At 35.7% G+C, this 17,497-nt stretch overlaps 1 protein-coding gene across 8 annotated transcripts in view; it reads right to left on the bottom strand.

The window, feature by feature from the left end:
• The window catches only part of LOC149410660 (uncharacterized), a 55,681-nt gene that overhangs the window by 13,181 nt on the left and 25,003 nt on the right, over window positions 1-17,497 (bottom strand). For all 8 annotated transcript variants that reach the window (XM_089648090.1, XM_089648085.1, XM_089648089.1 and 5 more), the window contains 4 exons: window positions 5,248-5,377; window positions 3,378-3,539; window positions 2,545-2,675; window positions 411-508 (listed from right to left, as the gene is read on the bottom strand). In XM_089648090.1, coding sequence (XP_089504216.1) covers window positions 411-508; window positions 2,545-2,675; window positions 3,378-3,539; window positions 5,248-5,377 — 521 coding nt within the window. The remainder of the gene's footprint in view (window positions 1-410; window positions 509-2,544; window positions 2,676-3,377; window positions 3,540-5,247; window positions 5,378-17,497) is intronic.

Here is a 17,497-nt window from a genome sequence, read left to right as displayed (position 1 = left end):
GCTGGTAATTAATAAAAAAATCACTAAATTTCATAATTTTTTCTCAAATTGTGGTCGAAAACCTTTGGTTTCACAGAGGTGTACATAAACTGTTTGTTCCCAAAACCAAACAAATTAGCCAAAGGAGTAAACATATTCACAAAACTAAAATAGATTAATATACTAAATACTAGATAAATCTTAAAAAAATAAAAAATATTGTAAAATCTATGAAAAGGGCAGAAGAAAAGAATTAAGATTAAACAGTCAAATCAAATTCATTCAGTTAAAATCATTATGCGACATTGAACACATATATAATTATTGAAAATAAATCAGAAACCAATTTTATCCCTCTCAAATATAATTGTTGTTTTCAATATGGGATGAATGAAATATTTTATTTTGTAGAGTTTGGGGGGATGAATTACCTTAGATTATCATCAATCTCGGTGAGGATTGGCTTAGGCTTAATGGTTACCCGGTTGACATCCTCGTGCAGACCTTCCAACAGGTATCTCAGGAATTCCTGCAAATAACACATCAGGGCTTTTAATTATATATCGTGTTTTAAATGGTACATATATCGATGACAGAAAGGCTAATTGACGTAACCAACATTTTTTTATTTTCACTTTCACATGAACATTTAATACTTAATTTTCATCGTATACAGGGTTTTCCAATAAGAGGTGTTATTTTGATATTCAATCGTAAAAGATCAATGGTTTTGTTACTTGTGTGGCACGTAGCGCGGTCTTGTTGAAAGTAAACGTTGTCCAGATCAATACCATCCAATTCCGGCCATAAAAAATCATTAATCATCTCTCGATAGCGATCCATTCACCGTAACTGTTGCTCCAACCTCATTTTCGAAAATTAAGGTCCAATGCCTCCGCCGGACCATAAACAGCACCAAACAGTCACACGTTGAGGATAGAGAGGCTTTCAACAATAACTCTTGGGTTTTCCCAGCCTCAGATGTGACAATTTTGCTTGTTGACGAAGCCACCGAGGTGGAAATGGGCCTCATCAGCAAGATGATTTGCATTTGATTCACTCAAGTGAATTTTAATAATTTATTATTTATTTTTGGAATAACTTTATTGAGTAAAACCTCAAAATGTAATATTTAATATTTGAAGACAATATATTGTCTTAAATAATTTAATAATTTCAATCAGTTTCTACTTGTCAAATGTCAATAAATGACAGCTTCAAAAGTAACATCTACCGAAATAGCGGGCTATTCAAAATAACACCTCTTATTGGAAAACCCTGTATATACCTCAAGTTTACAGATCGACACAGTTTTTTTTCAAGTAAAGTTGCATCAGGGAGTTAAAATCGAAAAAATGTTGGTTATATCAATTAGCCTTTCTGCCGTTGATATTATCTCTAGCTACATTGTCACACTCTTTCTGTAACATGCAAAGTTTTACAGAAAGAGGAAGGGGAACGGAGCTATTAAAAGCATTCAAGTTACTTTGTAAGATGCAAAAATAAAAATAAATAATTCTAGTTAATAGCATCTAAAATTAATTTAATAATGGAATTTGTTTACACCTTATTTCTCTGATGATGATTTGATGATTTCTCATAATCTATTTTGAGGTTGATTCTTGAGTAAAGTATTTTAGTTTGACATAGTTTAAAAGAAAATATTTAGATTATGAGAAATCGTCTTTGCAAACTTTGACACCTCAGAACATGGTAAGGTGAAACATGTAAGGTTGATACGGGCGGCTAGCCACCAAACAAATTAATATTGCTGACCGGCCAGTTTGGAACACGAAATGGAAAATTGCTTAACCGGGCTATTTACCATGCGCATTGAAAGCTGCTGTATATTGTTAGCAACGTTCCATACCTCAACAGACGGTTCGCCACGCGTAATAAGGAACTCGGAAGTGAAATTTTAAGTTAGAAGGCAATATTTTTTTTGGAGTTCCTTATTACAGTGGTTCACATGAGTCGTTGCTTATCAAAGATTTTTTAAATTTTTTTTTATTAAAAGTTTTGATACAATGTAGTGTGTAGCAAAAAATTCCACAAAGGCAAAGCCTGTGCGTAGGTATTTTAGTAATTATAGTCACAATTCTATTGTAAGAATAAAACATAAAACTTAGGTGTAGGTACATTTCCTTTTATGATAAATAATATAAAATTATGTTATAAAACAATAGATAAATGAAAACAAAAAAATAACATAAAATTTGATATTATCAGTGGAAGTTTTAAACCAGACATAATAATAAGGTATCTACTAATGTTTTTCAAAAAGAAGAATATTGTGCTATTTGTACAATCAAAATCAAAACTGATGCAAGTAAATATTACTACAGATGACTGTTGACTTATAAAAAAAAATGTATCTATTTCAGTGTATTTTAGCCAAGATTTTATGTGTTTTTTATAATAGTTTGTTGTATAATGTTTTGTTTGACGTAGCAATGTCTCATCAAAAGTTGTAATTAGTGTGTTGTACATTTTAGGGGCAGTAAAATGAAGTTATTATGCAAGAACTGTTTGGTAACAATACGGCGTGATGTAAGGTGAGTGTACCTGAGCGTCCTGCTGGCTGTAACCCATGAAGCGGGGGGCGAACCTCTGTATCTGCGCCTTCAGGGCCGTGGTGTTGACCACCCCATCACACTCCCCCTCCCGCCACAGCTCCGATATCACTGTTGAGAACGCTGTAACCCACAACAATATATTAGACTAGCGCAAACCTGTGAAAAATCACATTATATTCTAATTTTGATAAAACAATTAAAATCATTTTCTGTTAAAATATTATCTTTATAGCTAGTCTGCACAGAATCAGTTCCAATTTTGAAAATGATACTTAAATTAAAAGTAACTCAAGAGTTCTAGAGTTCATTGAACCAAAGTTACAGACAGACACGCAACCAAATTTAGTATTTTTGATTAGCGAGTACACAACTTTTTGGGCTACGAAACCCTAAATGGGAGCTTTTTATAATTCCTACGGCACAAACAAAACATAAAATGTACATTCTTTAACACTATAATGCTGCTCTTTTATTATTTAGTTCGTAAGAAAGAGCTGTTGAAAATAAAACAAATGATGCAATATCCATATTCCCCCGAAAGAAAAATGCAAGCATTATCATACATATCCCTCAAACGTATTAAAGAAGTGAAACGCCATTGCCACAGGAATTATAAAAGCGCCCAATGGTTGATTGGATATCGGCAGATCCCCAATTCTATCCCAAAGATTGGTGACTGCAGTCACTGCAACAATATTAAATATCGATCATCTTTCTAGGATACATTTCGCTTTGCAAATGTCCCAATTCGCTAACTTTGTTAGTATTTTTTCACCCACGGGTGTCCATTACGAGTTGCCTGTAACTTGATAGCGGATGTACCTTTAATGAGAGCGCCCTTCATGCAGCTGAGCGTGGTGTTGATGTCAGGGTTGAACTGGTCCGGGTTGCCCGTGTATTCCATGAGGGGCCGCGTGTTGGACAGACACTGCACCACGCTGTTCATGAAGCAAGTGTTTCCTATGTTGCGCAGCCCATTCAAACCTGGAACATTAAAAAACATCCATCATTTCTTAAATATGATGTACACAACGGTATTGGAAAGTATACGGATTATATTCAAATATAAATGGCACGTTGCAGTGTTGGAAAGTACACTGTGTTATTATTATTACACAGCAATTGTGTATATTTTCTAAGAACATATTATAGCTTTCTAAAGAATTTATTTCTTAATACTTCTGAAACCATACAAACCACATGGGTGCGTTTTGGCCTTACATATTCAAAGTATGCGTGCACTAATCGAGGTTAGTATGCACAAATTGTGTATACTTTATAAAGAATTTATTTCTTTATACTTCTAAAACTGTACATTATACTTCTTATGTACTTAATACTTCTCAAACCATACAAACCATATGTTTAAAAAATATGCTTTTTCAGACTGACCAACTTTGCATTAATTTATGCGCTGGTCTGGCCAGTGTCCTTTTGCACACTACAAGGGGTGTTCAAAAGAGGAACCTTACTAAAATATAGTGCCACCAGTTGTGGCGAAATCATTTGATTGCCTAAATTTGATATTTTGATACGAGTCGTAGAAAGTGTTCGAGGGGAGAAGTATCACTTGCTCCAGTTAATATAGGCAAGATAGAGGGTCGCAGAGGGCCTGGTAGGAGACAAATGTCTTGGCTGCGAAATATACGAGAGTGGACCGGCATTAGAAGTGTGGAGGAGCTATTCCGGGCAGCGCAAGTCAAAGAGACATTTTCTAGAGTGATCGCCAACGTCGGGGGGACCTGATACGGCACATAAAGAAGAAGAAGTAGAAAGAGTTGATTAGTCTTGGTATATAAAGGTACTGATTTGTCAGCATCATGCCATCTGTGTGAGGGACAGTCCAACTCAAAGGCAAAAAACAACCATTATGATTGATGCATATTACAGACTGGATGAGCCTTCTCACATGAGGGTAATAGAACATTTTCAGTCTTTGGGCAAACAATCTTGGAATGACTTACTTGCCAGATGATATTACGCAACCGGCACTGAAGACTTAAATTCTACAAAAAAGGCTTCAATAAAAAAAACATGTGAAGGAAAAGAAAAAGGTTTGGCCAGAGAAGATGATGAGTGAGAGCCACCAAGATCGGCAAAACTAAGGACATTTGAGGGAGGCCTGTGTTCAAGGTATTAGGAAATTTATGAAGAAGAATGTACTGGACACTCAAGCCAGTGACAACATTGACTATAAATAACAGCTTTTTCTTCAGGGACGGACCTTGGGTAAGGATTTGCAAATGAAACAACGACTGTTTGAAAAACAACTGATTCGTAGGATAAATTGCATCCCTATTATTTATTGGGATAAAAGTGTCTATACAGCAGGGGCAATTATTATTATGTATACGCAGGAATGCATGGAATACTAGGGGAACAAAGATCATCCTTGAAGATGGGTTGATAGGGCCAAATATTAATTATATCAGTCCCACGATTGTGGGCATAAATTAGCCTTGAAAAGCTCTAGGACATGTGTATGGTGATTTTATGTAAAAAAAAAAGAACAAAGGACTTTATCTAAAAACTAAAAACTACTATGAAACTCAAAATATAAAAATCCTTAAATAATTAAATTATAACATTTTAGGTAGAATAAGTTCCTGCTATCCGATACAGAGAAGAAGAAGAAGAGGAAAATGAAGGAGTGGAAGAAAAAAACTTGGAATGAAGATGGCTGCACCCTTACCGCTGGTCTTGCTGAGCTGCTCGGGCGCGGAGGAGGAGGCCTTCCTCTGCGACAAGGTGGTCAGAGTACCGCAAGCCGACTGCGGACCAGCGCCAGATAGTGGGGACGCCCCTCGCGACACTCCGCTGTCCTGGAGTGACAATGATCCACGCGTATGTGATATACACTTGCATATAACGGGCAATACAATATAAATATGACAATAGGTCTGTGAAAAAGTATATAGTATACCTAGCTCAAATTCAAGGTATACTTGGATCATTTTTGTTTTAATCAATGTGTTTACGTGTTAAACATGATTGTGTTTGTAAGTGGAAAAAAATCTTTCCTTGGGTGTGCAGATCATATAGACAAAAGAAGAAGGAAAATAAATTCTGACACTTTATTTTTAAAAAAAAGGTGATAATGCTGCGTGGAATAACAAAATTTTCCTTATTAACTATCAAAATTTACACTGCTTTTCTTGGGGAAAACACAGCGGTTATGCACTGCAAACTTCTGCCTTTAACCCAATTTGATGTAGATTGCTTAATTATTTGCTGTAATTTGTGCATTGTAATTTATACAGGACATTTATATGAGGAATACCTGAAGGACGCTTTACAAATAAAATTAATCAGAGATTATTTGAGACGGCCTTCAATTCCTAACGTTTATTCAATAGTAAAACAATGCTAAATGTGGCTAGATAAAATGAATAAACTGATAGATATCCATTCACTGCTAGTGTAATGAACCTATGCAAGTCACATCCTTAAAAAAAGGGTTTTTTATACCCTAAAGTGTTACAAAAAACGTATTGATAAGGGAAGTGTGTATAGTTAATGTGAAATGAAATGTGACACAACTAGTATGATATTTTTTACATATTAAATGAGAAAAATAACTTCACACAAAACAAAACCATGCAAAGTCAAATATTTTAATTGTTTACACATAAATTTTTATTAACATAATAATACTTTTTTTGAAACAGAAAGCTTTTAAAAATAATTATCTCAATAAAAACCTTAGTAAGATTATAAACAGGCTAGCTAAAAAGCTGCAGAAGTTTTTAAGCATCTAAAATAAATAATATGATATTATAAAAATACATATTTCAATCCTTGTCAATCTAACGCAAAACTATGTTGTTTTAGTGTTTTCTTGAATGCAGAACAAAACCATAACAGTTGCACAATACATTACTTGAAACTAAACAACTACATATTGGTAATATAAATGCTATTAAATATTGTTATTATAGTGCTAAACAAAACTCAAAATAAAAACATCTAAATGAGACAGACGAGTATTCACCAAAAATGTACCAACACAGAGAGTTTTGAAAATCACACATTGAAGCTTGGAAAACTTGTAGACTCGAAAAAGCGTACAGTAGAACACTGATTATCCAAATGCTGTTCTTAAAAATATGTAGTTAAATCCCATAAAAACACTTAAATATATATAATTGATGATCTTCAACGTGAAAATCCTTGGTCACGGATTGTATCAAAACCGAGGAAACTGTTTCCACGGAGAGACGAAACCAGCTTAGTGAGAGGAGTACATAAGTACACTTATTGTTCAGTTGTATGTACCAAATAATATTTTAACCAAGTTTTCAGTAAGCTTAACCACTCAGGCCTCTGGCATGTTGACCATTACATTTCTTAAAGCCAGAATTCGTTAATATAAAAATAATTAACGAAAAATTCAGTTTCATAAATTATTCTCAAATTGCAGTCGGAACCTTCGGTTTCATAGTGGTGTACATTTTAATTGTTCTGTAGACTTCTACATTTCAATATAATGTAGTGTTTTCTCTTTCTAACACCGTTTAGATCATATTTCTCACTATGAAAGTAAGGGAGACAAACTATTTTTGTGAGACCACATCCGAAAAGTAAACAAATTGACTCTATGGGTAATAGCGGTTTGTTTATAAAACCAAACAAATTAGCCTGAGGAGTTGAACTATGATATTTACTGACTAACCATCACACCATTCTACCAGGCAAAAGGTGGGATGACACATATCTCTGTCCTCCCACACATTCATTCCTTGCTCAATTCACATTCATAGATATTGTATTATTATTCTAGATCAGAGGTTCCCAAAGTGGTCTATATGGAACCCCAGGGGTCGATATCGGCATGCTGGGGGTCTATGTCAGCGAGAAAAAAATTTGGGTTTCCACGAGATTCAAATGGGGGTACATACGAGAGGACCCCCATTTACCTCAAGTCAACATTTAGGAGTTCCGTAAATGACACAATAGACCTAACACAAATATAACAGACTGAGAAATTACTTATTTGATATTTTTATATTTCGTAAAGTTGTTAATTGAGGTATATAAATAGAGTCTACATTCCTTTTCTCGTCAGAATTAATATATTCAAGCAAAACATTGCACATTTGTTGTTGAAAAACGTCCAGGGTAATAATGACGTTCAACATTTAAATGCACTTCACACAGACTTCAAAACTAAGTTTGAGGACATTTTAATGAACTATGGAAATGAAACGTTGAAGAATCGGAAATCATGTGACAAGAAGAAATGTCCGGAATAAGCACTAACAAAGAACTAAAAGGGCAGCAAGAAATTCCCGTTGCTTATCCTGCTTCATTTTCATTTGGTGTAATACCTCACAAGGGCGTCCCTGTCTGCACAATGCAAAGACAGAGGAACCATACCGCCACCCGGTTGTTGGGCAGGCAAGGGAAGGGAATCTTCTTACGAAAAAGAGAAATGATTATCACATGGGACGTTAATAGTTTTAGGAAAATTCAATATTCGGCAGGCAGGGGGTCTACGGAAAATAAAATATTTGGCAAGTGGTCTACGGGGCAAATAAGTTTGGGAACCTCTGTTCTAGATTGTGTGATTTTGCTGTCTTCTCGGGACATCCCTGACTGCCTTTCCCATCCCATTTTATGAAACATTATTGAAATTTATGTGTTCGTCACACAAGTGTTGACTTATAAATTATTTAAAACAACATGAAAAAGATATATTTTTCAGATACTTCCTTTTCATCTATCTGAATTATATGTACAAATGATCAAATATCCATATCTCTTTATCTTGTTCATTACGCTTCCATTTGCCTTGCATTCTTTGCGAATCTTAATATTTCTCACACAATCATACATACATTGTTTTACCACACATACGCCACAAGGATGTCCTTTCTACAGCATTTAGTCTACTTTCATCCTTCCTCTGCCAGTTTCATATCACGCTCACTGCCATACATGAGGGTAGGTACAGCACTCCATTGTATACTGCTAGTTTCGCTTCTTTGGACAATTTTTTCCCGTAAATGCATACATCTGTTTCTGAAAAGAAGTTTCTTCAATGTTTACATAAATCTGTATAGATCTCACGAATTCTGGTCTGCACGGACTTGCAATCACTTGAGCCAGTTTGTTCCACAGAATTTGAACAATTCATCCAAGTTAATTTTCATGTTGTGGTTATTATATCATTATTGGCCAGTTGTTTCGTATAACTGAAATTAAAACAGAACTTAAATAGAATGTTCACAGAACTTGAAAATTCGAACAAATCATCAAAGTTAATATTCAAGTTCTGTGAAAGTCCTATTCAACAAGTTCTGTTATTATCCAAGTACATAATTTTGAAAAAACTAGTCCATGATGAAATATTAACAGAACTTTCACAGAACATGAATTTTAAATTTGATGAGTTGTTCAAATTCTGTGAAACAACCTGTCCTTATTCTTGTTTTATTGGCCAGGATAATCAGTGTGCTACCATGCCTACTAAGCGCAGAGCGAGCAATCAACTCTATTGATGAATTTGAATGAATTAACCCACAGAAAACGGATATTATTTTTAACGATATACACTCTCAGTAAGACATTTGGCGAGACTTTTTCCCGAGTGCTAACCTCTCGTAGATAATAGAAACAAGGGAGATGGGCCGTGAACCATTATTAATATGAAACCACAAGCGTGTCGTTGCCAAAATCATTCACCCATACTACTTCAAATCGCATCTACGCACAGCGGCTCCCCGCCTTTGTTTCTGACTTCGCCGCTTTGACAATTCATTTCATGAAGTTTGGTCGTAGCTCGGCGACAGTCGGCAGGCATCCGCGCCATACTATCTCCCTTTGTTTCTATAATCTATGGTTTTATAATTGAAGATAAGCCAGTTACTTTGATACCTAAATACTGAGAGCATGTTTGAGCTCAGATCTGCAGTACTTCAATCATATAATGCTACGTATACATTTGTGAGCCGAATCGTAAGCCAGCCTGGAATTATGAGAAAGGAACGAAGCAACTGCAAATGACGCGAAACACTGCTTGCGGTTGCTTCGTTCCTTTTCCATAATTCGAGGCTCGGCTTGCTAATATATTCATGACATTAGATTATATTATAAACTAGCTGTACCCCCACTATGTGTTGCTGTGGCTCAGTCTGTCTGCAAATAGAGAAAAAAATAGCGCACATTGCATTTACGTCCAATGGCACTGTTTTTCAAAAAAAGCAAGTTTGGCCAACAGATGGCACTGTTTTTCAAAAAAAGCAAGTTTGTCCAACAGATGGCACTGTTTTTCAAAAAAAGCAAGTTTGTCCAACAGATGGCACTGTTTTTCAAAAAAAGCAAGTTTGTCCAACAGATGGCACTGTTTTTCAAAAAAAGCATATTTGTCCAACAGACGGGGCTGCTTTTCAAAAAAAGTATGTTTTTACCTATCACAGATGACATCTATATAATATAGGTATATAAAAACACACGCATATTCGAATGCAACGTTGTGTCAATATTTCAAAGCAATCGGTGAAGAACTTTTGCAGATTTAAGATTTTGAAGAAACAAATATTTACATATTTATTATATATACATATATGTCAAAAAGGGCACGGCATGCCACAAAGGCCAAGTCTGCTACGAGGGACCTACAAACAAACCGTGTCAGTACTGTCATTCATTGCGCAACGTTGGCGGAGGCCAGGGCCGAGGGTGTGAGCCCCGTTGCACACGAGGGAACCGGGGCTCCTTGAGTCTCTCCCGCGTCCCTCACAGCTACCGGGGCCATTACCGGAGAATGGCCGCCGCTTGTATGACTCTATAATGCCACACAAACAAATGGAATTTTATGAAGGGTTCCAGATGTGCAAAGCCTGTAGCATTACGGCATCCCCAATTGGAGTACGTTTGAAGCTGAAAGGATTAGAGAAGATAGGTGGGGATGTTTGTTTTTGAACTGAGGTTTGTATTGTTGTTAGTCCAGGCAGTAGTCTACACAACCATGTGAGAATAATTACTGAAGGGAGTGGGGAGGGAAGGAGATGTGTTTGGATAGCTCCTGGCTATTGAAATCTGGTCACCAAACACAGCTAAAGCCATTTCCAGTAACAATTCGATTCTAAATGGTGGTCTTTCACCAGGGCGATATTGAGAGTTTCTACACCACTCTAGAAAGGTATATCTCAATTATTTTAATGTATGTAATTTGTATGTATTGCTCAATTCATTTAAAGCGACACTTTGACTTTGAATGTTGATCTCTCACCTGGGCAATACCGAGAGTATTGAAACTAGGATTCCTTTCCCAGAAGCTTAAAACCTACCATTCACTAGTTTAAAAGAAAGAAAAAACTTTTGAAATATCTTATATTGATATGCGGATAAATTTTAATTTTCAATGATCTAGAACAAGGCTGCCCAACCTTTTTAACAGTTGGGGAAAATTGACGATTTATAAGTCACTGGCGGGCCATTGACTACTGACGGTTTCTATTTTTGTTACCTAAGCTTTTTAATATCTTGTTTTATGCAACAAACAAATAAACATATCGAAATTTTATTGTCGTTTATTGAAGAAATGTTGCCCATTGAAAGCCATCGCATAGCGCAATACAGTTGTAACTCTCCAAATTCGCTGATTTTTTCTTGAAATAAAACTCTGAATTAACTTCTGTGAAGAGCTTTTGAATGTATGTAATTTATGCAGCGTACTACCGGCTCAACAACTTTATGTCCTTTGCACACTACGCCTCCTGGTGGATGATGCAATGATACGAAATTATTTTTCGATCCAAGTAATTTTCAAATTGGCGGGTATTTTGAAAATGGTTCACGCGGGTTTATAATTCGTTCACGGGCCACAATGTGGCCCGCGGGCCTGGGGTTGGGCAGCCTTGATCTAGAAATATTCAAATAACATAAAACTGAAGTCAATTAAGAAAATAACGATAATAACCTTTGTACTGTTGATTTTCCGGTGTAATTAACCCAGCAACAAGTCCGCAGCACGCCACCATCGCGAGGATTACCATAAACAACCACCACGCCACCCATAAAAACATCCATAGACAAAAGCAAAATTAATCAGATCTGTGGCTGGCTAAGACTAATCAGATGTGGTATAAGTTGGAATTTGAATATTGGAATGACATGAAATGTTGTGGTGTGATCATGATTGTTTACGCCAAATAATGGCTAATTGTCGTGTCATTGCGAATTGTTTATGGCAATGAATTTTGTTCCTGAACCCCGTTTTCCTCTCCTTCATACCTCTCCTCTTTGTCCGGGAATCAGTCAGTGCACAACCAACAGCCGTGACGCGAAGGGAACATCATTACCCATAACGTATCTTATCGCAAGAAACAATCAAAATCATCTTAACGCATCGCAATAAATAATATTTCGCTAATACCAAAATTACAGTGGAATCCAAGTGAATCAGTGAATCCCAACAAGTGAATGTTCCTCTACCTCCCCGTAAGTACCCTTATACCCTTATAAATTCATTGCCAAAAGAATAATTGATTGTGTTATAAAAGGTCCACAGCTTAAACATTTGGTCCTTCGAGCCGGATACATTATTATGTAGAGATATGAACCAGCGCATCTCGTAATTATAATACGTATTTACGCATTTATCCACGATATTGTGTTTCATCGTTAAATACGTGTCGAATTATTTATGTGGGTAGGGTAGATAGTTTTGTACAGTAAGATCTCGCATTATTTATTTTAATTAAACGATTTATTGTTATTATATTATTTATCATAAAAATGACTAACGAAACGTCAAATGTAGAAATTAATAGAGAAATTAAGTTATTGGAAGCTCGTCAAAATTCATTCTTTTCAAGAGCTCAGAGAATATTTGATAGCATGAAAAATTTGAAGACGACATCGTCAAAAAACACTTTTTGCGCAAACGCCACATTGTTACCAGAGATTAGGAAGGAATTTTCAGAAATGGTTAATAAAATAAACACGCTCAACCTTAAAATAAATCCGGAATATATTCCCAATTTTCAAATGGAACAATCATTTGACGAAATTTACGCCATTATTCAACTAACCGCCAGGCAAATGAATAGTGAAAATATGAATCAGTCGTCATCTACTACCCAACCAAAACATAATCTAAAGTTACCAAAGTTAACGCTACCCGGCTTTAATGGGAATTTAATGAACTGGAAAATTTATTATGAAACGTTTAAAAATATTATTCACGAAAACACAGATCTCTCTAAAGCAGAAAAAGTACAATATTTGGTCGGATCATTGTCTGATAAAGCATTAAATATGATCGTGTAATGATTTCATAGATTTTGACTAATTTTTCAATATTTTTAATGTAGGAAACCTGGTTAGAGTAAGAAAAAATAATAATTTAGAATACATTTTGTAAGGTAAGTAAGTGGGTACTATATTTTATCCACAGGTAACTTTGACTAATTACCTAACTATAGTGCAATTTTCCAAAGGTTAAACATAGCCTCACAACTCTATCATGGCGTACACACCTTGCTTTATTAAAATTCATACATCGTTTCATGCATTCTTCTAGTGACTTTTGAATTAATGTGACATGGGCATTTGATTCACTGAAAGTCTTCCTCAGGAGTCCCCAATTTCTTCTCCAAATAATTTTAGTGTGTTTGCATCACTCCTTTCTCTTTCCGTCCATCGTACTTGTTAAACCATCTAAGCATCGTCATCGGCTTTCATCGTCCATTCATTCTACTTGTCCAAACCATCTAAACGTCCCTTTCTTGATCTCATCCATTACTCTAGCATCTAGATATTATTTATTTATATTCTCATCTAATTTCTATGGCATTCAGTTTACTTTCGTATTTACTCTTTCAGTTCGTTGTCCCATTACTGTATATCAGGGTTAGTATCAGCACTCCAATATGGACTGCTGGTCTGACTCACTTTTTCGTAATAATTTTTAACCACTCATTCAGTCCTACATTAATAATAAATAAATCATTATTAACCTTGCATAAGCTTGAACAGAAAATGGATATGATGTATTTTTTAAATGTCAGTAATTGTGAAAAATATTTTTACCGTCCTGTTATCGTCTTGAATCTAAAAAGAAATGTATGTAACTAGTATGATTTGAGATTTATCAAAACACCCAAAAGTATAATAGTAATTTATTTTTGGGGTATTATGCCATGTCGCGCTATCTCCTTCTTTAGCCAACGTTTCGGACATCATTACATAGTCCATCATTAGAGCAGATGTGTAAAGATTGTGGTGAAGTGTGTGCATATATTATGTATTTAGATGTGATACCGGCGCCTAATTGGCGCCAACTCCAATCCTCTAAGAGCTGGTTATACATTATTTAAAAAAAAGTAATCTTAAATTATATTTATTATTACCAGCTCTTATGCTACTTATGCTAAGCTGAACCTCAATTTATGGAAAAGGAGCAAAGCAACGCTTGTAGTTGCTTCGTTACTTTCCTGTAATTCGTGGCTCGGCTCGCGTTTCGTTTCGCAAATGTATACGTACCATTGGATGATTGGAGTTGTCGACAGAGTATCACATCTACATGCGTAATCACTACACTTCACCACAATCTTTACACATCTGCCTTGATGGTGGACACTGTAGCGTTAGCTGAATAAGAAGGTAGGACAACACGACATAATACCCCAAAAATAAATCACTACAGTAAATAACTAGTTCATTAGGAATTTTTTTTTTTTTTTTTTAAAAAGAAAGACAAACATTCCCGGGTTACGAATAACCCAACAATGTTTGAAAATCTCCTACTACCACCACAGAAAGCCGAAAATGTTGCTTGTGTTGTGATGGAGGACTTAGCCAGTCGAGGAATGAATGAGCAAGCAATTTTTTTATGGAATTCAGTCGAAGTAGTAATTATTTACGAAAATAATGAAAACAATTGAACAATTCCTAAAGATAAATATAGTTATAATCATCCAAAAATAGTGATATCAGAAAAAAATATTCGTAAGTCTAAAGTATCTGCATTCGATGAAATGTTTATTTGACATAATATTACCATTCCCAAAGAGGTACTAAAAGGTAAAAATACGAATTTATTAGAGAAAACAGCTGCGGAGTTCATTCCGCGACAGAAGATGAAAACAGACACCTGTCAAACTATTTGTCGACCGCCATTATTACATTTACCCACTAAAATATTAAATAACAATAAATTACTTTCATCACAAACCACATATTCCTGCCGCCGCCACATTAAAACGAGTTAAATAAATCCAAATTATTGTTATTGTAATTTATTTCTTTCATTAGGAATAATAAGTAAAAAGAGAAAAATACAAAACTGAACCATCTTTCAAAATAACGACTAGCAAAACAAAAGAACAGCAATGTCAAATATGACAATATTCCAAGATAAATTATTTGAAATTCAATGTCCAAAGATCTTACTCTGATAACGCAACGATTAGATAAAATAGAACTGGGGAAGGGCGAATTCTCGACACGTTTGAAGAAAACTTCGTTCGTTATCGCTACATTTTTCACTTGACATTCGATTTAGAAAAACCGCCAAATGAAAATTCCAGAGAAAACTTGTGTTGCCATAAAATAAATAAATTTGTCAACTTAAAAAAATAGGGTAAGTAGGTAGGTAAAAGAGCCTAGTTCTTGAAATAATAGTGCACATCATTATTCGAATAAGTGGGTATTGAAACCAAAACCTCAATAATTATTTATTTGTAAGCACAAAAAAAGTTTTATTCACTTCCCTTTACTGAAAACATTAAAATGTCCGGAATATTTCTAGTTCCTAATTCGGTAAATCTCAATTTCTTTAAAACTATCATTTGAAAGTTGACAATGCCACCAAAAACATTTTTCAGATTGCTGTGTTAGCTTTTATATTTGAATCTATGACTCGTGGTCCGTTGATAAAAATATTGCATGTTTGTAAATTGGCGGGAGCGGAGTCCATTGCTTGCACATTCGCGAAAATATGAAATGATCAAACCAAAATGCCGGATTCGAAGAAGAGGAAGACGAATAAGTTCGGTTGTTTATTGTCAGTTCGCGAAAAGGCAGCACGAGCGAGAGGGACGCAAACACATCGACTGGAAAAAAAAAACAAAATGTGGTCGCTCAATTCTGGATCTGAGAATAGGGAGCTTCTCAGACTGGTCGCCGGTTATTTTTACTCCGGCGCGGCATGAGCACGAGCCGCTCCGGAATTAGATGCGGAGCGGAGAAACAGAGAGGAGAGAGGGAGGGCGGGAAGCAGAAGCTCCCGGAGGAAGAATGCCGGCCGCCATTTAATTGTGAGAGGGACGGAGAGAGTGCCTCACTTACTTACGTAAGTGCAGCAAGTTACCGCCACGTGGCGGGGAAAATTTGAAAATGGAAAACTGCATCGTGACTAGTCGAAATTTTTAAAGCCGCATTCAAAAGTTAGAATGACAGCGGGACGTTGGCAACCCCCATCTCTGACCGAAGGAAGAGGGGGGATGAGATGAGCGAGTGAAGGTTGGGAAGTAACTGGCTATACAGATCTGGCCGAACTACACGGAGAAAAAATAGTATTGCTGATTTAATAAAATCCTGTAAAACGCGATGGTAGACTATTTCCTATTGGTACATTTAGAATATATCGGAACACGTATTCAGGGATCTGCATTTATCCTAATAAATATAATGACAAAATGCGAAGATGTTAGAATTTTTACGGACACGTGTTCCGACATCCCCATAACATTATTATTATTTTTCTTATTCTAATTATTTTATATATAATTTCAAAATATTGAATGTATTGCATTGCATAGCACATTCGTGTTTTACTGATAGTTTGTTAGGAAACCTGTCAATTAATTCGTTAAAGGTCTACAGTTCTGTTTTTATCCGGAGTACGAATAATTTGAGCAAATTTTTGATAAATTAGAAAAATTTTAAATCGGTAAGTTATTAAACGTTACGGTTCTGAATGGTGCTCATTTACCAGGACGAAAATGGGAGCATCTGCCACTCCACATAAACTTTAAAGCAGTCACCTTATTTAACAAAAAACAATTTTGTGAAATTTATATCCAGAATGGCAAATGAATGCTGCAGTATTGCGTTAAAACCAAACGCACACAAGTTAAAATGCGTCACAAGTCAACCACAGCATTATAAAGACATGCATTTAGTTTCGCTGATGCATTATTCGTGCACATGATCTTCGCCGAGAGCACCATCGTAACCCAATCATGCTGCCTCATCATTTTATGGGACGTTTGGATGGAGAAAGTTATAGCGGAGCTATTCGGCGTGTCTACGTAATGCAATTTTCTTCCTGTAAATTTCAGATTTTAAAACACGAATATCCGCACAACTGTGAGTCCCAACTCTCCGAAGCCAGTGGGACTATGGCATCACCATGAGCTGGTTGCAATAGCAACATCATGAGCTGGTTGCAATAGCAACATCATGAGCTGGTTGCAATAGCAACATCATGAGCTGGTTGCAATAGCAACGCCATTTTGGTATATCCAATCCTTTATTTGCTGTATATATATATAACTTGTTACAAGTGAATAAAAAACTTTGTACGTGTTATACTGAAATCTACAATTTTCATCATAATTTATTATGATTCAATTGAGGTTTTGTGAAAGGCTGTTCGGAGTTGGGAGGGAAAGGAGATGGGGAAGATACGGATAGTACCACTCTATCTAGCACTATCTAATATGTAGTTTTATAACAGATCTTGATGGCTGTGAGAGGAAAGGAAATAGGTAAATGTAAAGTAAAATACTTTTGCAAATGTAGCCATGGAGTAGCAGCTAAAATGAATCGATAAAAATATATTAGTAAAAGGTTTTCCGCTGCCAGATATAAGGAGAGATAAAACCGAAATAGATACAGGAAATCAGAATAATGTTTTTTCTATGTGCGGATGGTATATCAGAACAGAATATTGGGGGCATGCTTTCCTTTCGTTTATAAACACGTAAATT

Source organism: Hesperophylax consimilis, chromosome 27 (assembly GCF_061612785.1).
Source record: "Hesperophylax consimilis isolate HC1 chromosome 27, BYU_Hcon_1.0, whole genome shotgun sequence".
Taxonomy (NCBI): domain Eukaryota; kingdom Metazoa; phylum Arthropoda; class Insecta; order Trichoptera; family Limnephilidae; genus Hesperophylax; species Hesperophylax consimilis.
Note: the sequence above shows the minus strand (reverse complement) of the source record. Positions and strands in the feature narration are given on the sequence as shown.